This window comes from Drosophila yakuba, chromosome 3L, assembly GCF_016746365.2.
Source record: "Drosophila yakuba strain Tai18E2 chromosome 3L, Prin_Dyak_Tai18E2_2.1, whole genome shotgun sequence".
Lineage (NCBI taxonomy): Eukaryota > Metazoa > Arthropoda > Insecta > Diptera > Drosophilidae > Drosophila > Drosophila yakuba.
Window position 1 is genome coordinate 5,161,107 of NC_052529.2, and position 22,737 is coordinate 5,183,843.

Below are 22,737 nucleotides of genomic sequence, written 5' to 3' on the forward strand. Positions count from 1 at the left end.
AAAATTATTTCCTTTTACTTTTCACATCGTAATATTTGCAGAAACCTGTTGACCTCAGGGTGTAAAATAAGTAACATAAACCCAATTAAAATGTATTTTGGAACATGCCAGTTAACCTACAGATCGTGTATTTATGTAATTAATTAAAGCAATAAGTTAAGCACTGGAAAAAAATGTTTAAGTTGTTTACCAAAAAAACAAGAATGGCGCTGTTAACAATTGTAAAACAAAATTAAAGTTAAGTGATGCCTTAACATTCCCAAAAAGAGCATTGTATGATTGAAGCTCTTTGGCTGATTGAAGGGTCTGAAAGAGTTAGAGAAAGAGCCAAACATGAAATGGAAGAGAGCTCCAAATGTGCGTGCAATTGACGAGCCAAATGGCCGAAGTCGAAGCAAAAAGTAACGACTACTGACCACTAACAAATCCGGACTGAACACTAAAAACTGAAACTGAAAACTGAAAACTCGGACTCGGGCGCGTAGGGAGTCGGTCGTCGGGAGTCGGTCGTCTTTTGTTGATCTTGAGACTGAAATTCCAATTGTTGATTTATCTCTCGGCTGCTGCGCTGCTGCTGAGCTGCTGCAGCGCAGTCCACTCGGCTTGACCAGCGACCAAGTTTATAAAACTTTGAGCCAAAATGCAGCGGCGCACAGTTGTTACCAAAACGTTGCACGCGTCGTGGCCCTCATCAAAACAAAATTTTAAGCGAAAATGAAAACGAAATTCGGTTAACGTCAACAGAAGCTGACAAAAGGCAGAAAATACCCAAACAAGTTGCAGGGCCAGAGTAAGCCAAGTTAAAAGCGAAAGAGAGGCAAGAGGCCAAGAAGAAAGAGTGCGCACTACATACATATACATATAGTAGCTAATCTGTTGTGCAGTGCGTTTTATCAGTCAGCGAAAGAAACGAAAACGAAAGTCGGTCCAAGTTCGAGCCAAAAAAAAATCGAAACAGAAGAGACTACATTTCATCAGAGGCACGCGGATCTCATCTTGGTAATGTCTCAATAAAAGTAATCTTAACTACAGCCGGAATGTAGGAAAAAGTGAAAATTGAAGCGCTCAACGGGTTTCGAAATACGATATAACAGAAGGCCAAAAAAACCAAAAATAAAAAACCAATCAGTGAGTGGCAATTCCAGCGAGTTCTGTACTCTGTGCAAATAGGACTTGTTAATTGGGTTCTGATCAACAAGTTACCCCAAACAGTGTTCAATAAGCTGGGCGTTAGTGTGAATCCGCATCTCACTCGACTCCCCACTCTCTCCAGACCAAATCTTTGACAAATCCGCGAGTTCAGCAGGGTTATGTAAATGCAGATCAAACACATTTCGAAACTCCCCAATAGGCAAAGTCCATATGCATATATATATGTATATATGCACATATATCTCGATGGGCGTCTCGTGTCGTGCTTGCCACAAAAGAAGCGGCGTCTAAATTATGCAAAACCAACAAAAAGATCGCTTAGGAAAGCGAGAAAACGAGCAAAAAGCTTTAACCATGCACAGCGAGAAAAAACAGAGCTCCATAATGGGATTTCAATGTTCTCGATTACTAATAGCTGCATATGTCAAACTTAGCCAGAAAAATTTAAGCAACCTTAATGAGTATAAAGCAAATAAAAGAAGCGTTACAAGAATAAGAAAGAGACCTAATTACCTAGTTTTATGACTGACAAGTAAATTATTCAAAAGAAATATTAAAAGAAAATATTATGCTCTCTGTGTATTTTAATAATAGGCACATTTCCTAACGCTTTTCATTGTTAGTTGTGAAATTGGTAGTTTATTTCTATCACAAGCATGAATAAATATTCCTAATATGTTAATCAAATTATCTGTTGCTTAACTATTTGTCTTCATTTCGAGTTGAATAGTTTCATCAACCGGAAAATTTATTGAAAAACTTATGAATTTTATGAAGTTAAGCTTACGCATTAAAATTATTTGAAGTCTAACCAAATTGTTGATAATTTTTTCGATTAACTCTTTAAGTTGTCGTGGACCACAAATCGAGTAATCACATAATTCTTTAACCGCATTTCATTGTTAATTTTGATTACGCGCACCCTTAGTCATTATAAACAATAACCTGCGAATTATTACGTATGAGTGAGCTGCGATTGTGTGTGTGAGTGTGTCAAAGCGAAAACGAAAGGCCAACACCAACACACGATCGATTGTGTGTGGTCAGCAGTTTGGGTCCAAAATCAATGGAAGTACCGCTGTCTTTACACCTGCGCATAATTCACTCCAGGTGGAAATAACAACTCAAATCGAAACTCAACCCGGCATTTTGGGCAACAACTCAAATTCGTCGCCGGGCAACGAAGGCAATTTGAACAAATTGAACCTTAGTCTCCATTTGAGTCGCACTCCCAGCGGAATTGGGTTGAGTCTCGTACCGTCTCGTCTCGTTTATTTGTATCGTTTATTTGGTTTTTGTTTATCTTTTTGCTGCGTTTCAAAAACTTTTACTCCCCGTGCCGTTTGTTTGTGCCCGCAGAGATCCAATACAATCGAAATAAAACGCAAAATTATTAACGTTAATTATTGCATAAGTTGCCTCCGGTGCGTTTTCTGCTCTTTCGCCGATTGTTTATCCGGTAATTGGACGCACAAGGCGTATACGTAATATTCTAACGAAATCGATGATAGTGCGTGCATTGCGTGTCTTCTTCACATTGTTCTCCTTTTACAAGGGAAACTTTACTTACTCTTTACATTTCCATTGATTCATTAACAAATGTATCTAAAAAGTTTAATTAAAATCATTGCTTATTGAAAGCTATAAAATGTAATTGAGAAATAACACGTTAATTGCCATCAAATATATATAAAAAACAAATATAATTAAGTGCTGACCCATTTTGGTGTTATATGTATATTGCCTGAATGCCTTGCAAAATATTTCTTAACGAACTTACTAATAGTCAAACAAAAGATGCAACTCATTCATAACGAAAAAAAGACGTTAAATGTTAATTATTGCTAAAAACAAAAATACCAAAAAAAAATAAAAGCTCGCTCTCGTTTTCTTGTATTCCTCGGTCAACGATGGTTATTTAAGCGGCCACACAGCGTATGCGTAATATTCTAATGCAATCGGCAAAACCGAAGATAAAAGCGTTGCTACTTTTTAGTGTGTGCAATGTGTGTCAGTGGGAAATTACTGAGCCGCGTTTGAAAACGTGCTCATTGGCCATCGATGGCCGACGAAAGTTTCTCCCCATCAATTGGCAAGCATTAACCAATATAAATATACCACAGGTATCTGGATCCGGGACGGGACGAGGAGTAGAGGAGTAGAGAAGTAGAGGCGTAGCCAGGTGAATCGCAGTGAATCGTAGTGCGGTGACCTTCGGCAAGCGACGGCAGCAAACAGCAATCAAACGAGGCATTTGAGATAGCCAAACAAGCGCGCGGTCCAAATAACTCTCACAATACGCGTACTACCCAACAGATAAATAAATAAATAGATATATATAAGCCAAGGTTACTGAGTACCAGCACCTAAGCATGGAGATCAGGCGCACCTCTCGACCATATCTTTGGTACACACCAGTACTGATGCTGCTCGGCCTTTGGCTGGGCTCGGTTTTGGCCAAGGGCGCCAGCAATCAGTCGGCCACCAACAGTCCACAAACCTGGCAGCGATATCACAGTCAGGCACTCAATGCGTCGCAATCGCCGCCCGATGAATTGGACATTTTGGATGCCCCCACCACCACAATTGAGATACATTCGCCGCATGAAACCCATTTGACTCGCACCTCCGTCATCTTCGGACTCACCAAAGTGGCCAACGAGAGCAGCGTCAGCCAAAAGTGCCACGCGCAGCTGCGGCAAATGCAGCGCGGCATACTCGGCAAACAGCCATGGGCCATGAAGGGTGAGTCGATTAAAAAAACCGAAATAAATATTTTCAAATACATTTGGTCCCAAGGAGAGCATTCGGTACACTAATGAATTAATTTTGCACGGCCCAGCGGCCATTAATGGTTCCATATAAGTTTTGTTAGATAGATCACCTTTAATTCAATAAGTTTTGTTAGAAAGATCACCTTTAATAAGTTTTGTTAGATAGATCACCTTAAATGCAATAAGTTTTGTTAGAAAGATCACCTTAAATCCAAAAGGTTTTCTTAGATAGATCCCCTTAAATCCAATAAGTTTTGTTAGAAAGATCACCTTTAAATCAATAAGTTTTGTTAGAAAGATCACCTTAAATCCAATAAGTTTTGTTAGAAAGATCACCTTTAAATCCAATAAGTTTTGTTAGAAAGATCACCTTTAAATCAATAAGTTTTGTTAGATAAATCACCTTAAATCCAATAAGTTTTGTTAGAAAGATCACCTTAAATCCAATGAGTTTTTTTTAGATAGATCACCTTTAATCACTCATAATGAGCAAGTTCCCCAATCAGTAAACAACAACTAGTTTAAGCACTACAAATATTTATATTACTCGTAATACATAACATGTGATTCACACCTCAGTAAGTTCATGACTGTGAACCGTAGAAAACATCAAACAATCTTACAAAAATCTGTTTAGATAAGCTTATGCCTCACTATAACCATAATGCAAAGATGTGAAAACCGAATTTCTAAGCAAATTTCAAAATTTGAATAATCTTGGACTTTATATTTTGAGAATGACATTACTCCATGGGACACAAGAATTCCAACTTGGGGACAAAGAACCATCAATTTCAGAATCGCATTGAAGCTTGAACCCTTGAGCACAGAATCTTTTAACATGTTGTTAAGTATTTGTTAATTTTCGCAATAATCATGGAACAATATTGAATTTTCCCACAGTTCTGGATGCATCTGGAACAAAGCCCTCTGGCTTCGTATATGGGCAAAACTACTGGCTGGGAAGTCGGGAAGCTTGTCGCGGTGTCCAAAGACCCGTGGGCATAACCCTGTCCAAGAACTTCGATCGTGTGATGCACTATGGTATTATCACCCAGCAGGCGCCCTTCGACATGGACTATCGGGTTTTGTATCTGCGTCACAATTCCCCCTGGCAGGTTGAGATTAAGCTGATGTCTGAGCAGATTATACACATTGGCCTGTGCCTGCCCAGTGCCTGCAGTTCCGCAGAGGTTCAGAGCCTAGCCCAGGACTATGTGGCTGGTGGAATGTTCACTGAAAACGAGATATTCGACATAAAGCCGGAAGTGGTGTACATGAAGGATCTGCAGCTGAAGGACGAGTTCTTCGAGAGAGCCAGCTTTCGACTTTTGGTTGCCTGTGTTTTGGTCACTGGAACTCTGATGCTTTGTGCCCATCAACTGCATGCCACTAATAAACAACCATCTTCCACTGAGGATCAACAGGATCGTGACTTGGCACCTGCGGAATCGGAAATGTGGCGTGGTCTGAACTCTCTGCTGCAAATGGAGAAACTGCAGAAATATGTCACTTGCTGGGATGTTCCCGCCAATTGGGCCAAAATTTTTGCGGTGCGGGAGAATTCTCCGAATGAAATTCCCTTGATGAATGGCCTGCGATCTGTGTGCGCTATCTGGATCATGGTTTTCCACGTTGTGTGGTTCATGTACTTCACGGTCCACAACAAGACGGTGCTGATTTCGTATGCAGAACAGGCCTTTTTCCAATACGTCTCTTCGGCTCCTCTGCTCGTGGATGTCTTCTTTACCATCAGGTGGGTTTTGAGCACTGCAAAAAATCATACTCCTTTTTCTACATTTTTTTTTTATTTTCTTTAGTGGCTTCCTGCAAACATTTAACTTTCTAAGGAACTCTGCGCAATTGGAGGCAGTACGTCAAAATAGCTTCAGCGAGAATCTGAAGCTCTTTGGCAAACTGCTCTTCCATCGTTACTTGCGACTTGGACCTCTTTACCTGGTGGTCATGGCCACCGTGGACTTGGTATACGCCTACATTGGAGATGTCTCAGTTTACCACATCAACGAGCGTTTCGATGAGATGTGCACCCGGCACTGGTGGCGTAATCTATTGTTCATTCAAAACCTCTTCGACCATCGGGACATGTGCGCCAATTGGAGTTGGTCCTTGGCCTGCGAAATGCAGTTCTTTATCCTGGCCAACGCTCTGCTGTTCCTCTATGTGAAGTAAGTTATTGATATCAAAATGTAAATACGAACTAAACTAATAAACTATATTTATTCATTAACAGATATCCCAAGGTAGTGAAGTCCCTAGTGGTATCTTCCTTTGTGGCCACCATTGCTTGGTCCTACGCCATCGGACTGAGCATCAAGTTCCAATTGTCCTTTGACGCGGCGTTTGCCACTGGCACAGAGATCTATACATCGCCCTTCGTGAGGGTCCTTCCATATATCCTGGGAGCTGCAACGGCTTGGCTGTTGCAAGAGAATCGTGTCCAGTTGGTGATCAGTGAGCAAAAGGAGCGTGCCAGCTGGCACTTTGCCTTGTTCGTCTTCTTCGCCTGCATTTATTCGACTGTCAAAAGGGATCTGGGCCCTCTGATGGCCATCACGCTTTTCGTGATGGGTCGCCTGTTCTTTTCGCTCAGTGTATGCTGGATGATAGCGCGCAGCTGTGGTGGCCGTGGAGTGTGGTGGTCACGCCTGCTGGAGGCCAAGGGCCTCCAACATGTCAGTCGACTGTCCTACGCCATTTACCTTCTCAACCCGCTGGTGATAGCTTTATTCTACAGTTTGACCAATGCGAGCACGCATGCGGATCCCTTCATGCTGGTAAGTAACATGTAACCAGAAGCTTCCATAACCAGAAGATTACATTTTATCGTAGTATACCTTCAGACACACCTGAAACACATGAATATATTACTTCGCATTATTATGTATATTAAAATACATTTTTTATAAATTTTCTCATCAATTTCAGTGCGTGGTCACCTGCGGCTTTGCAGTCATCGTCTACCTGGCCTCAATCCTCTTTTCGCTGGCCTTTGAGCTGCCCTTCAGCAATCTGTCCAGTTTGCTAAATCGACGGCAGAGCAAGCCGAAAACTGTCTAAAGATGCTAGCCCTAAATTAGATCGTTAAGGTCACCGCACACGCCTCCATCTGACAATTGTGATTGCTTTCATGTACAACTAATCATTATTATCGAATCACTAGACTTAGTCTCGTCTTAGTCAAAGTTACTTATACGTTTATCCTGTACTTCGGTGGAAACCATACTTAATAAGATAATCACTAGCTGTAAATTAATTTGTTATGCGTATTACACATTATGCCCCAGCACAGAATATACACTGTTGAAAATATTTAAAATAAGAATGTTTTATTTCAATTATTTGGCACTGTTTTTAGAAGAGATACAAAAATACTCTGGTGGAATTTTTAGTAACATTAAATGATAATAAGGCCGTGTTCACATATGTAATATAAAAATAGATAAAAAAAATTAAACATATTTTTAAAACAAATGTGTTAAGTTAATCTGCATTTGTCATAATACCCAACACAATATTCACATTTCTTTAAAAACTCTGTACGAGAATTCGGTGCTGTTGAAGCAAAAAACATTCGAACGCGCCTTAAAATATTCGAAGATTGCTCTTCAATTTCATTAAAGTTCCAGTTCGGATGATGTTTACTTATGCACAATATTATCTGATATAAAATGGATTCCGTGGAAAAATAATATTTCAGTATTTGGCACATTTCCTCCCTCACATTTTCCACGAATGTTTGCGTTAGCTGCATGATAAGCTTAAAAGTGTCGACTTCCAAATGCTCTGACATGCTACTTATTAAAATGTCGAAGCTCTCTAAGCTTGCAATATGTTCTTTAAGAACAGTGCCGAATTCTCTTAGGTTTATATCTTCTCCTTTGACTCTAATAGATAACATTTCTGGAAGAGCAATCGGTGTATTTTCTCGATTCTTAGGCTCCATACGTTTCTTTCTTTGTTTTCTCTTGCTATCAACGTGTTGCAATATTTTATCCAGCTTGGCTTTTGTCGGCACTCCATTGCCACTACGAATAAGATGCACATTGTCCTCAATGCGGATTGATTCCCCAGCAATCTTATCCCACATCGCTCTGGAAAATGTTTTATTTAGAGTTTGTGCAATATAATCTACTTGTTACCTACCTTTGCTGATTAACAAGGATGCTAGGATCATTATTATTACTTTTCATCAATGCTCCGAGGCGTGAATTGTTAATATTATTCGTAAATATTACTAAGGAATCGGATAGATCAGCCACATCACATGACTTCTGAGTACTGCCAGGCATCTACAAAAAAACTTAAGTTTTGAACAAATTCAAATGTAAGTTAATAAAAAGATCGTACCAAAATCACATTAAGCATCTTTTCACAGTCGCAAAACTCATAGACCGGTATGGGGATAGCGAAGAATGGATTTTCGGATTGTATCTGGTGTTTTATATGTTTAATAGTCATATTGGAGGCTTTTTTCAATGATTCTGGCGTTATTGGCAGATCTACTTTTTCCGGAAACAATATCTCAGTGTTGGAATACGATTTTAGCTCAACCTGACCGTCGACTTGCTTGTAAACTCCAAGATCCGGAGTGACTAATAGACCTGAGCCAAACCCGTTGTGGGCTAGAAGTACTTTCCAGGAGTTAGAAGTTGTGTACTGTGTCACATATGACATGCAACAGTTAATGTTACTAGCCTTGCCAGTTTCATCTTGAACAAATGTAAATTAATTTGCAATTTCGATTTATTTTGACATGTAGAGCTTACCCACACATCGGCGACAGCGAAATACCGGATATAGACGCCAGGATCTGCTTTGCTCGGCCATTTTGAGATCATATACATTATCCACGAGCATTACAAAAAATAAAGACGAGAGGCACTGCCCGTTTGAGTACATTCCTGATATAAGAAGGTAGTCAACATAGTTGCGCTTATTGGGAATAATCTTTATTTACTCACTATTACTCCAAATCCAATGCAACATCCTAGGATGGCAATGCAGCTGCGATAACTTTGCCTCCAGCACGTGTTGTTGACTCGCCGATAATCTGCGAACCTTGAGCTTTAAAAACTGTCATATTTTCAGATGCTTCGTACTTACAGATCCCAGGTTACTTCATTGTTATGGCCCAAGAGGTCGGCAAACTTTTGCTGCACTTCTCTGACCGTGGGAACTAAGCTTTCATCTTTCTCTTTTGCTGCGCTCATTTTTTGCAAACTTATATTTTTGCCCATTTACTGCACAATGATTGTTGCACATCTGCAGATGGAAGTTGCAACGCAAGGCGTCTATCGATAGCCAATGTTGAAGAACAGTAAAAAAAACAGAAAATAATGTATTGGTATTTGGTATTTCTAATGAACGACTGAAAAACCATCTTTTCAAAGAGTTCTAAGAAGACCTTTATCAAAACGGGAATCTGCTGTTTATGGTCACCCAAATATTGGTCTTATTTGACAGTTTAAAATTCAAATTGTTCAATGATTATATATTACATTATTATTCAAACAATTATTTATAAATACAATTTTAACTATAAAAATATATTTAATAGTTGATTTCGATATTAATCCAGAAAAAGTTTAAAAATCTAGAATTTTAAGTGTTTTTACCTAAATAAATGTCTAGCTTTTCAGTCTTATGAGTTACATTACTTATGTTTCTGAGTTTCAAATGTGCAGACGGCAACTGCACCGCTGCAGATCAATTGATTGCAATTGTGGACACATGAATCTTAAAATTCAGACAAGATAGATATGACAGCTAGATATGCTCAGAGCGAGCGTTTGAAATGGTCACCCCAAAATTTAAACGCGTGTCGCTATTTAAGTTCCATCCCTATCTTCCTCTTATAGTTAACATTTCAGTGGCGTATACAGGATCGCATGTTCGGGGCCAGTAATAGAAAATTGATCTTCAAATAATATTCAATACATAAAAATACTACTTAAAAAAAGTTGTTTTTAAACATACTTTGTTAAAGAATAAAATAGTAGTTGAAAGTTAGTTAGTTGGAAATTTGTTTTTAAACACTAAATGTTCAATAAATTGTATGAAGCCAACCCTCTTAGACCTTTGATGAACATATGACACCGCCGCCTCTGTAAAATATAACAGTGAATTTCGCCGCATTAACAGCAATTGAGAGCGGCTAACAGTGCGAGAGAAATTCGAACGGGGCAGTAACAAAAAAGAAGAAAAAGACTGGTAATAACGCGACGCTTCTCAGTTACTCAGTTTCGAACGAGCAAAAAACAATTTAGCGCCCTCTGAAACGCTCTGTGTATCATTCTCAATTAAAATATTAAAAAATACATAAAAATTGCACACGTCGCTGATAAATCTAACGGTACACTTATCATCTAAAATACAGGCTTTCGCTTTCAAATCTGTTGAAAAATATGACATGATAATAAGTGAACAGTAGCCGCGTCGAAAATGGTTCGATGAGTGGCGGCGGCTATTCTGTTGTTTTTTAGTTCTTTAAAAAACTAAGTGCATAAACAATTAAAGTCAGACGCAACATCATTGTTAAATGAGTTTAAAGTGAATAAAAGCGTTGTCAACGCCTTTTTGGGCAGCGAAAATACGAAAGAGAAATCCAGGCCCAGCATCCTTCAGCCTCTTCTTCTTCCTCTTCATCTCCTTTTGCATTCCTTTTCGCCGCGTTTGTATTGGTGTTCGTGTATGTGCGTGTGTGTGTACGAGCTTGAAAATTGTGTTAAGTAAATTTATTCCCGCTGCCAACAAGAAATTGATGCCAAAAATCTATACAAATTTGGTGCTGTGTGCGCGTGTGTGTGGAATTAGCACTCCCAATTGGTGTCTCTTTCGCTCTAACTCCGTATTTTAAACTGTTACTCAAAGCGAAGGGTGTGTGTAAGTGTGCGTGAGTGCTTCACATGGAAATTAATTAAAAAACGCACCTTAGTTGCCATCTCCCTCGCTCTCTCGCAAGGATACGAATGGGTGACAAATGAGGAGGCAGCCCGGCAAACAACTAGCAGGTGACTATACATACATAAAAATGCATAAAATGTATTATGTTAATTAAGCGAGTACTTGAATCTTATCTTCCTTGTCTTTCGAGTGTTTTTGTCTTTTCGTTTTTCTTATCAGCATCTATTGAACAGCTTCCCATTGTTGTCATTGTTGCTGCGGGGGCGGACACTCGCTCTCTCTCTCTCTTTTATGTCGATGTATTGTTTTTTTTTTGTTATTTTACATATGTATATCTTCATTCGCTCTTTTCGTCGCCTTTAAGCGGCTTTGTTGTTGTGTGCTCTTCTTTTGTGTTTTTTTCCAACATGAATTTTGCTCTTTGCTTTTTTTGCACTTTGCTGTCGCTGAGGACTGACCTTGAACAAGTTCAGGCACAGTGGCACGCATGCCTGCTTGTCGTCCTCCGTTTTGGCTCCTCTGCTCCTTTTCGCGTTTCTCAGCGCCGTGTCCTTGGCCTGGCCCACTGTGCCGCCGCGCTCCGTCCTCCTCATCATATCTCTCCGTCTGCCTCGCTCCCGTCGAAATGTTTGCTCAAGACTGCGAGAGTGTTTACCTCATCACTTAGGTACAGTGGAACCCTCACTAGTTCCGATATATCGCTTATCGCATGTCAATTTGGCCTAGTATCACAGCAATCACTATCAATCCGATGTACGTAACGTATTACATATCCCATAGATTTGTTATCTCAAAAAGACCAGAGCATTTTGTAAGAAGAAGTTCGTGTTCGAGTTCCACCAAGATAACGCAAAATCTTCAATGATTGGTAATATTTCAGATTTGAAGTACATATAAGTTTCTATAACTTAATAGGTAATAGCCACCACATGTGCACTTTGAAACGTACATTTAATATATTGAGCACTATGACTATTAAGGAAATATAATCATTCCGTTCAGTTTGAAGTTCATTGTTTGCTTTGGCGCTTTCAATTTCCAATCACATGCTCGTTGGCGAAGCTCTGATTTTTAATTGCGACAGCTTCCGCGAGAAGCTCTCGCTATCTCGCTCTCTCTTTTCCCTCCCCTTACATTCAGCTCCCCTCGATCGGCCGCCACTGTCGAATGTGTTTTAACGCTTTTTTCAGTGGCCCAAAGGTAACGTTGTCTTCGCTTTGCTTAGCTGTTTGTTTGCGTATCAGCTGCTGTCGTCGCTATTCACCCGTGCGCCTTCTGGCCCACTGATAACCGGCGGTGCGAAGCGTTAGACGTCGGCGGTGTTACTTTTATTGGTCCGTACAGTGACCCCAAAATTCTCCGCCAACGTAACGTCACGTCAAAATCAACGTAAGCGTTTTCAGCTTTTTGCTTTCTCTTTTACGCTCACTTGCCGCTCGCCGCGCCAAAATTTTCGACACGTACGAACTGCTTTTCATTATTAATACCAGCATTTCAAATGATTTGGCATCGTAAACCAGTCCATTACAATCTTTTATTCTCATCTATTATTCATCTTTTTTTTATTTACATGTTCTTTGGATTTTCCACTTTATCATATATTAAAAAAATGTGATTGTAAGCATATCATTGAATCATGCATAATTTTTCACTTAATGTTTCAAGATAAGGGTATTTCCAAGGATGACTAGGACTTGTTCAGTTCCACAGATTTTAGTTAAAAGAGCGCAGCAATAATATGGAACTTAATGATATATTTTGTATAAATTCCCTATCCGACTTTTTAATTAAAAGAAAATGGGTTTTGGTGTTTATCAATGTGTCAGTATCAGCTAGAATCTAATCTTCTTATACTCGAAAATAATATTTTATTCCCTTTCATCGTGTGATTCCCAAGGCACCTCTTGGAATTCTAATGCTCCAATTAAATATAATATTTAATCAGCTATTTGGGAAGGGGAAACTTGAATAACCATAACCCATTTTTTAAACACTTGGGAATTTGTTTAAATAAGGCATACCAATATACTTTAAATGTTTATGTTTGTATAGTGAAAATTGTTCTTTTAATTTAAACACAAATTGGTGCCTCTATTCTTACACATGTATTTGCTCATGTAGATAAGATACATTCTATAAATATTGCAAGTATTTGGAATTTCATTATTGCCTGTGTAAATGGATAGAAACCAGACATCCGTGAAATATGTGCACTGCAGGAGAACTTTAACCAAATTCTCGTCCTAATCTATGAGATTTGTACATCTTATTGGTAACGTAACTTGATAACTTGATTACCAGCTGTGCGCGATTGCAGGGATTGCAAGACCAGCTCAAAATTTCCATGATCATGTTGGTAAAGTTCTTTGTAATTTTTATCAGCAACAAATTTGCATAAGTGCAAATCCCGAGCCGAATCGAGCAAATTCCCAGAAATGTGAACTTGCAAACCCCAAGAAAACTGAGTCATCACACAAGCATTTCGATTGTCTGCTTCAGCAGCGAGTCCATTAAAGGCGTCGCCCAGTGGCTTTATCTTATTGAATGTTCTGTATTTCGCCTATTGAAATACAAATATTTGCAGTGTGTTTCTGGTCGAGTTCCTTGTCCGAAAAGAAACTCTTAGAGTGCGTGCAGAAAACACGTTTTGGTTTCGGTTCTGTGGAACTGGACTTTTGGCCCGTGAAAAGGTAAACAAAAGGCGCGTAATTAAATTTTTATACGCAGCCGAGGAATATGTATTCATAAATTACTTAGCGTGCGAATGGACGGGAGCAAGCAACCCTGCAGGAAGTCCATAAAGTCCATCAAGTAGGCAGGACGTCGGCCTGGGCGTGGCTTCTCTATTTTGCATTTTTATTCCCCTACACTGCAGCACAGGCTATTTTAATTGCCAATTTGCGGGGTCGCCAGTTTGTCACTCAGCCCGTTTGTGTCCTTCAATCGAGCTGTATGCATTTGTCGTCGCCATACGGCCATATTGTCCTGCCACCACCCCCTCCCACTGCACATGATCCCTCCTTGGGGGTTATGAGTAATGCCCTGCACTTTATGTGCAAAACAGGAAACTTCGACATCCCTGTCCTGAATAACGAATACATGCAACTATGTTCTTTCTACGACCGCAAGCTGCACTGGATGAGTTAATTATGGTCTTGCGCCTATACACTGCAAGAAATGGCCCTCAGATTTCGCATCTCAAATACATTCTTCTTTGGCATTCCATTCCCAACTGTGTAATCTTATCTCGCGAATACTGAATACTTTGCCCTTATGTGCAATGCAATCAAAGGGAATTGCTTATTACAATAGGATTTTGTTTTAAAAATGTATGCAACAGTGGTTAAGATGGCTCATTTGGCTGAAACTCAGGTTTTGTATAGCCCCTGGGCGTCTTTGCTTGGATTAGTTTCTGTGAGTGCAGGCCAACGCCCAAGGCGCCGCCTTCGACTGCTATCGAAAAATCGAAAAAAAAAATGTTTGTAAAAAATAAAATTTTTTCAATCGGCGTTTTTGCCATAACTTGGCCAAAAATGGACGCACAGCTAAAATAAAGACTGTTTTGTGCTGCTTATAAACATAGCTAACTATGCCTATCCCTACTTTTTCAATTTAAAAAAAAAAAACAATATTTGCGAAAAAAGGCAAAAAATTAGCATAAAAATGTATGCACATCGATCGATAAGGAATTTTGCTACGAATTCAACGACGTATGACATTCCACTTTTGGACAACTATTTTCACTGTTATCGAAAAAAAACGAATTATTTTTTATCAAAAAAAAAAAAAAAAAAAATCTTGTAAAAAATAGGATATTTTCAATCGGCGTTTTCGCCATAATTTGGACAAAATCGGCCACACAGCTAAAATAAAGACTGTTTTGTGCTGCTAATAAACATAGCTAACTATGTCTATCCATACTTTTTCGATTTTCAAAAAAAAAAAAATTTGACAAATTTTGGCATTTTCGATAAGGGGTACCATCATCAATATTTGCGAAAAAAGGCAAAAATTAGCATATTAATTTATGCACATCGATCGATAGGGAATTTTGTTAAGAATTCAACGACGTATGGCATTCCACATTTGGACAACTATTTTTACTGCTATCGAAAAAAAACGGATTATTTTTTATCAAAAAATCGATCAAAAAATTTTACATTTTCGATTTTCATGAAAATTTTCGAAAAATTACATTTTTTTTTTGAGCACATGTGCATGGTCTCGAAAGTCCAGAGAAGGCGGCGGATAAAGCCTCGGAGGCTCCGGCAGATTGCATCCGCATCCGCATCCGTTGGCTGCGATGCCCGACTTTGCGATTGCGATTGCAATGGCAATTGCATGCAAGTGGCATCCACACCCCCACTAAGTTGCATTCGGCTAAATATCTGTCTGGCATCGTTATTCAACATTGCCCCGCAATTTGTTAGCCCACGTGAGTGTGCGTGCTGTCGTTGGTTGGAAATGGAAATGAAAATGGGAAAAGTTTGCACTGCAAAGCCGGCCTATGCAGTTTCACCCACAAACCGCACTGCACCGCAAAACGCTGTTGTCGGCGGAGAAAAACTCCCTCAGCATGTTGTAATTGCGGCATGTTGGCAAGCAGAAAACTCGACTGGGTTTTCCTAGGCCTCCTACCACAATTTTTCCTCTTTCCTCTCCCATTTCGTTGCTTTTCCGCCAGTCTGCGAAACTCCTTCAAGCCGCTGACTCACATTTTTCGACATCTGGGACAGGGCGAGTTTTCCGTGGTGCTCAGCATGATGCATGCACTCGGAAAATCGATTTAAACTCTAAACGGTATAATATTGCCAATTAAACCCTAATAATAAAATGTCTGGAAATATGATTTAGTTTGCAATTTCAAAAATCTAAAAATAATAAATGCATTTGACCATTTAAGAATAAATTGATGACGAACTCATAAGACCTTGATTCTGGACCAGAATTCTTGATCAAATTGATTGCATCCGAATGGTTTTCTCGAAGTGTGTCTGCATATGGCATTTGTACATATGTATGTACATAATCTCCATGTTTGTAAGCGCAAATGGACGGCTACATTTGTGAGGAGGCATCAACATGTGAGGGACATTTGTTTGGCCGGCGGCGGGGTTTTTAATGTTTAATGCTTGAGTTCTTGACTCCCATTTGACGATGGCGACAGGATGCCAAGTGGCGAATGCAACGCTCCCTGGGATCTCGAGATGTCTTCAGATTACAGTGACACATATATGCCCGATCTCCAGCTGGGCGCATATCCATGCCTCAGTTTCCCAGAAGTTGCCACACTTTGCTGCGTGAACAATGGCCCCGCATCAATTTGAGAAGATTCCAAGCAATTAAAAGCGCTTTTACACATTTAAATGAATTGTGTAAATGCAAAGTGAATGTGAATATAGTCATATATATGAGGTAGCAAGTTGCTATATCACCAGTAAACGCCTCGAAATAACCGTGTAACTGTCATTGAACAGAAATTACTATCATACATACATATGTAGTCCAGATTTTAGTTAAATAAAATTTAGGGGCGTTTGATCCACGGTTTAAAAACCAGATGGTTGAATTCTTATTAAAACTGCATATTTTGCATCTGGGGGAAGATTGTATTTCTTAGTTTAAAGCAAATACTTTTCATTCATTTTGAGACAACGCGACTTGCGTTGCAATTGCAAACGCCGAAAACCGGTTTTAAAGTTATCCACACTTAAAGTGGGTTTTTACGCCTTAAAAATAATCTTTAGCTGCTTAGCAGAACCAGACTTACAAAACGTGAAATAAAAATCCCAGCCACTTTCCACATACTTTCAATTGGTGCGTATATGTAACTACTCATTTAAGGCAACTCCAAGTGGTAGCTGCAATTATCTGCTCGATGTTTGTTTTGCAATACTGCAAAGTGTGTTTTTTTTTTGCTAATTATAGCGATCGATGCCTTGAGCTTGCCTTGTAATGAGTCGGAATAATGGATATTATGGCTTGCGGCGGCCCTCATATTGTATTTATTTGTTTGGCGTACATAAATATTGTACTCCCGATTGATGGCAATTGCCACACTTCGCATTTGCTGCACGTGAAAGTTGCATTGTATACAAGTGAATACAAGGGACAACCCGACAGGCATTCAAAGTGGTTTTTGGGCAGCAGCCAAGTTTTTGCAGTGCCAACCTGCAACCAGTGCCATTCAATGAAAGCAAACTCTGGTATGGGTATCGCAGCGAGGGAAAACTGCCGGTGGGTAACTAATCAAAAGCCCGATACGATACCAGATAAACAATAGAAGACGTCTGGCCCAAACTGCAGGCGAATCTATCCATCCATTGTGGCTGTCGCCGTTGTCGTTGTCGTTGCCGTTTTTGTTGCCCATTCGGGCCACGATAAAATTTAACCTTCGACTTGAAAAAGTTATTCGGCGTTGCTGTTGCTGTTGCTGTTACTGTTGGCATTTTATCGACTGCAAAATGCCAGCATTTGGCAGACGTCCCAGCCCCACAAGCCCATCCCCATCCACATCCCCATCCCCAGAAAACCACGACCACTTTTCGTAGTCTAGGCTTATTTTTGTAAAGTTCACGAGGAGTGTGGGTACCTCAATGGAAAAAGGCGAGGTATGTGGAAAGTGTTTGCACAAAGAGGCGAGTATCATAGGGAGTGCTGAAACATATCACAAGATAAGAATTTTCCAATAATAATTCTTTATTATTTATTTCAATTTAAGTCCGCTTCTTTCGTCTTGATGACAGTGCATATATTGCAATGCAAATTGAAAGGTCAATAAAAGCAATTGCCTAATTGAATTCTTATCATGCTCACAAATGTCACGTTATTCGGGTCAGTCAGATAATTTATGAAGATGACTTTCCCGGGGTGACCGTCAGATAATTATCTCTGTTATTAATTGCGCAGATAAGGTCAGCGTGGCACGCATGTACGAAATCGATTGATTGTGAAGCTTAATTGAATGTGAGATATTTAGAACAAGCCATTATACACCATGAGTATGGTATTTTCATTTTTAAAAGTTGAAATACAACACGCGAGGAATGCAAATGTCGTTTCACTTAAATATGAACATAAAACATGAAAAATGTGTTTCATTTGTGTGTTGATTAAAGTGTACGTATGTGCTTTCTACTTACTTTTAATATCCTTAACAACCTGAATGTCGTGACTGCTGGCAGTCAATTGGTGATGAAACCACCCTCGAAGTCACAACTGCAGCAGAACTTCATTTTGCATTGCACTTTGCCCTTGGCTGGATACGAAGTATTTGGCGTTCGTTTTTGGCCAAGTTTGCTGGCACTGTACAGCTGGCTAAGGTCAAAGGTTCAGTTTTATTTAGTTTTTGCATATCTTGAGGCCGTCGCATCCGGCTGCTAAAACCTTAACTCGCTTACAATTGCCTCAGATCTGGGTATTTGTAGTTGGCGTGGCCAAAGTCTAAGGACACGACAACCATTGCGTGCCACCATCGAACACATTAATCACCATCTAGTACAGTTCTTTTACATTAACCATGTCTATGGAGAACTATTGAATCGGTAAATTTACATAAATATAAAAATTTTATAACGTTTCGTGTGTGGAACATAGCGACGTTCCGGCCACAAACTCAATTTCGAGACGCTTTCGATGGGTGTAATGAAATGTGGATTAGTTATGGAATCACTGGGCGGAATAGGGGCACATCCAATCTGGCATTTGGGGACTAATCTTATCGAAAAACGGGCTGGCTATCTAATCGAGAGCGTTTCCAAATGTTGTTTAATAAAGTCCCCTGGGAGAGTTTCGCAGCCAAATAATCAGAGAAGTGCAAGTGACCCTTACGTAGGGACTATTTTCATATTCCACGGAGCCGTCATACGTCGTACGTCGTATTTCAATTACAATGTGCAGCTCATGTGCGCATTTTACCCGAATACGTGACCGTGAACAACCGCAGATAGCCTTTTTTGTCTCGAGTCGGGAGAATTGCTCCTTCTGCTTTCCGTCGCACTATCTACGGACATGTGCATGAGTGCCTCTTCCGGTTGCCTTCGAAAATATCAAAAAAAAAATATATATGCAACGAGGAGAGTCCAAAGATGTGGTAGCAGTCAAATCGCATTTAATTGTTTAATCTTGAAAAGTTCAATAAACTGCATATTATACTCGTATTCAAGTTAAACAATACAAATAATCCTATACATTATTGGTGAAACTTGATTGAGCTGATAGAAAGCTTTCTTAAGTACTGTAGAAGCCATTTTCAGTCCAAAAAGTAATCATAGCTTTAAAGCAGACATCTAATTTATCGCTTAAGATAGGGACACTGAGGGCTGATAAGATAAACGTAACTGCTGCATTTTCAAATCTCAGTAATTGTTTTAACTTCAAAACAGTAGTAAATCGCAGGGATTATTGCTCATTTGCAATACAACAATTGAATTATATAGGTATTACATTTATGTAGTAGATATTTAGAAGGAGAACATAATTAAGAGGTAAATGTTTTGAAGAAACTATACTCAAATTTTTCCATAAACATAAGCTATATTACTTATCGGTGCTTTGGCCCAAATATTGTCTAATTAGATAATTACACCTTTTGCCGACTTTGATGATTGAACATTGTGTACTTAAAAACATTTCGGGTCTTCAGTGATAACAGACATGTGTTTGGTGGCCACAGATATTTATGTATCTGAAACTGATAGAGTTCAAGTAGCCACCAAAATTTATAGTACAGGCAATTAACACGTATGTATTCACAACCATAACGATTAACTTCTCGTTTTTGATAAGATTTCAGTCGCAGGACGTCACCGTTTCAGTTGTCAGTAGAATGTAGAATAATTCACAAATAGTTGTGCCCAAGTTCGTGGAATTCCATTATCGATGTTGGCAAAGCAATTCAGAGTGTGGCCAATAAATCAATAATTTCAACTTATCTCTGAGCACTTTTCACTCTCGATTATAGGAAAGAAACTGTCCAAAAAGATATTTCAGTACACATTTGGAAGTCCCCGGGAATTCATCTAGCTGTGAATGGGTTATGGCAGGTGCGTTTTATTGGCATCGATTGGGTAACATCATGACGTCAGTTCATTGAACTTCTCCAAAAGGGCAGGAATAATGCTCTTCACTTAATTCATGTGCGACCTGTTGACACCTGCTGTTGGCCATTTAGAAAATTGGCCCCATGTCAGGCGGCAGAGCCAATTGCCCTAATGCCTCGGATGATTATCGCATCGGCGATAACCTGGTGGGAAGTGGGTTTTAAGTGGCAATTCCGTGGGCGATTACTAACCGTTTGCTTTTGTTCTTACCCTCGTGCCATTGCAGCCACTGGGATCTGGAGTTAAATGGCCAAGGCACGCAGAAAACGCAACCGTCTGAGGTGTCCGGAAATAGAGAGAGTTAGATCCAATTAGAAGCCGCTAGGATGGACAAGCGATCGTTGTGCCTGCTGCTCATCTGCATCAATCTGTGCCTGGTCATCTGGCTGGTCAGTGTGCAGCAGTCGCCGATGCTGGAAGCGGAAGCCATCGCCGATTTCAGCGGAAGTGGCGCCAGCAGCAGCAGCACAACCGCACAGCCGCCGCCATCGAGTGCCAAAAGTGGATTGCGGAGGAGCAGAAGCGAACCAAACCAAATACACCAGCCTAGTCGCACACCTAGTAATAGTAATGATAGTACCCTAGTTAGCAACACATTCGACAGCCACCTCATGGGCACGCCCACCATGTTGGCGTCACAAACGCCCACACCGCCGCAGAGCAGCATGCAACTCATGGATCTGCAGAATTTCGTCTATCTGATAGACCAGCCCGCCTGTGATAAGGATGTTCGGGTACTCATACTGGTCCATTCGGCCGTGCGCAATGTGGACAAGCGCCGCCTCATCCGCGAAACATGGGCGAATCGCAGCTATATAGATCAGACACCGCTCAAGGTCTACTTCCTGGTGGGCGGCGTGGGTAGGAAGGCGGAGAATTGGCAACAGTTCCTGGGACGCGAGAACCATCTGCACGGCGATCTCATCCAGGGGAACTTCGATGACGCCTACCGCAACATGACCTACAAGCATGTCATGGCGCTCAAGTGGTTCAACGAGAAGTGTGCGCATGCCCAGCTGCTGGTGAAGGTGGACGACGATGTGTTCATGAACACACCGCAGCTGGTCAAGTACTTGGCGACTCCTTCGCTGCCCGAATACTCCCTGCTCCGTGATCCCAATCTGATGCTCTGCCGATCCGTCCATCATTCGAGGGTCAAGCGTTCATATCGTGTGAGTAGAAAATATTTAAAAATATAATTAAAAACCAATTAGCGGCAAAGAAGATTGGCTACTTTGTCAACTGTCCAGTTAGATAACATTAAAAATGTTGCTATCTTATCGGCGAGTATTAAGTGAAGTCCATAAATAACGAAGATTTCTTCTTCATTTTCAGTCCAAATGGCGGGTGACGTACAAGGAGTACCCGAACCGCTTCTATCCGGAATACTGTCCCGGAATGGCCATTGTCTATGCACCGGACGTGGTGCGTCGCCTGTTTGAGGCGGCCCAGAAGTCCCAATACTTTTGGGTGGACGATGTACTCATCACGGGCATCCTGGCCGAGGAGACGGGCAGCAAGATCACCCCGCTAAAGCATTACCTCGAGCAGAAGGACGTTCGCATGCTGGTCGCCGGGGGAGCTGATCTAGAGGATCCTCCGTTTCTCTTCACAAATCACGCGATTAAGCCGGACGAAAGCATGGTCATTTGGCAGATGGCGCTGGACAGAATCCAGAGGCCACTGCTCACCCAACCCGCCTACTCATCCGCATCCTTCGCTTCCAGATACGCACCTGTTGTGCCAAGTGCCAACATTTCCGAGGTGGCCCAGACGAGCTCCACCGGCCTCAGCTAGTTTGACTGGCACCACTCAATGGATTGATTACGTTTAGTTTCTTTGGCTGTTCAGTTTTAGGGTTTCGTTAAGCCTTAGTATTAACTCGTAGTTATCCCTAATGTTAGCTTATTACTGATAGGTAGCATTTTTGTCGGGACGAATACAACGGAACATTGCAAGTCAAGTGAACCACCAACCACCTGCCTACAATCATTCGTATCATATGAACAGTAACTAATCTAAGGACTCTACTGATAGTCATGTACATCCGCACATTCGTACATCTAATGCGAATCGCTCACGAACCGAATACAGAAAATCCAAAACCAGAATTCAAATACGAACACCAAACTCTTAGCAGCGGCAACAATAGAAGGAGCGCATAACCTTAAGCACAACTCGTAAATCGTAAGAAAACTACAATAGTACTTAATAAACGATGAAATGATTGAAATGAAACTGCTACAAACAAAGCACACAAGCTGACGATTCAAGTGTTTGTGAAATCAGTGTATAACCAAACCAAATATTGAATTCGATGTAGGCTGCATAACAATGGACGGAAGTATTTATTAAAAAATATATATATACGTAGGGACAAACGAAAAACGATTATAATAATTACCTATTTTTTTTAAAAGTGTGTATTTAAAAGCTATCAAACTTTCCGTATCGTTTTGATCCCCAAAATTCCAGTAAAGCCAATTGATGGAAAATCGAAATCTGCAAATGCATTACATTTATACAAATATACTTAATTAATAAGATAAGTGGGAACAGAAATGCCAGGAACGTTAACATAAAATATCAAAAACAAATAGCAAATTGTACGGTCCGAGAACGCTGAAAACGATGAATGAACGAAAATGGTAACAAATGAAATTTAATAAATGTGTAATAAAATTAATTAAATGTTCAAGTTTGTCAGAAATTATATAAAAGTCATTTCAAAATACATATTGCAAAGCACACGTGTTATTATTTCAAATATTTTAAACTGCGATTTT

The 22,737-nt window shown here is 40.2% G+C and overlaps 3 protein-coding genes and 1 pseudogene across 6 annotated transcripts; 2 read left to right on the forward strand and 2 right to left on the reverse strand.

The window, feature by feature from the left end:
• Positions 1-212: 212 nt before the first annotated feature.
• Positions 213-861, reverse strand: LOC26535706 (annotated as a pseudogene).
• On the forward strand, positions 680-7,263 carry LOC6532987 (nose resistant to fluoxetine protein 6). 3 transcript variants are annotated; one of them, XM_015194261.3, is made up of 6 exons: positions 680-790; positions 3,276-3,897; positions 4,830-5,682; positions 5,747-6,112; positions 6,178-6,721; positions 6,873-7,263. In XM_015194261.3, the coding sequence occupies exons 2-6, from the start codon at positions 3,525-3,527 to the stop codon at positions 7,002-7,004; spliced, it is 2,268 nt and encodes a 755-aa protein (XP_015049747.1). In that variant the 5' UTR covers positions 680-790; positions 3,276-3,524; the 3' UTR covers positions 7,005-7,263. The 3 variants fall into 3 exon arrangements, with proteins under 3 accessions (XP_015049747.1, XP_015049748.1, XP_039229603.1); XM_015194262.2 differs by lacking the exon at positions 680-790 and adding an exon at positions 901-999; XM_039373669.1 differs by lacking the exon at positions 680-790 and adding an exon at positions 1,963-2,611.
• LOC6532988 lies at positions 7,257-9,227 on the reverse strand. Its single transcript, XM_002093687.4, has 6 exons — positions 9,051-9,227; positions 8,909-8,997; positions 8,714-8,848; positions 8,295-8,656; positions 8,091-8,236; positions 7,257-8,038 (listed from the first exon to the last, which is right to left on the reverse strand). Exons 1-6 carry the CDS (start codon positions 9,182-9,184, stop codon positions 7,423-7,425), a joined length of 1,482 nt encoding a protein of 493 aa, XP_002093723.2. The 5' UTR covers positions 9,185-9,227; the 3' UTR covers positions 7,257-7,422.
• Positions 9,228-10,175: 948 nt separating this feature from the next.
• Positions 10,176-22,696, forward strand: LOC6532989 (lactosylceramide 1,3-N-acetyl-beta-D-glucosaminyltransferase). Of its 2 annotated transcripts, none has more exons than XM_015194266.3 (3): positions 10,176-10,957; positions 20,178-21,123; positions 21,287-22,696. In XM_015194266.3, the coding sequence occupies exons 2-3, from the start codon at positions 20,278-20,280 to the stop codon at positions 21,746-21,748; spliced, it is 1,308 nt and encodes a 435-aa protein (XP_015049752.1). In that variant the 5' UTR covers positions 10,176-10,957; positions 20,178-20,277; the 3' UTR covers positions 21,749-22,696. The 2 variants fall into 2 exon arrangements, with proteins under 2 accessions (XP_015049752.1, XP_002093724.1); XM_002093688.4 differs by lacking the exon at positions 10,176-10,957 and adding an exon at positions 19,681-19,894.
• The last annotated feature ends 41 nt before the right edge of the window (positions 22,697-22,737 follow it).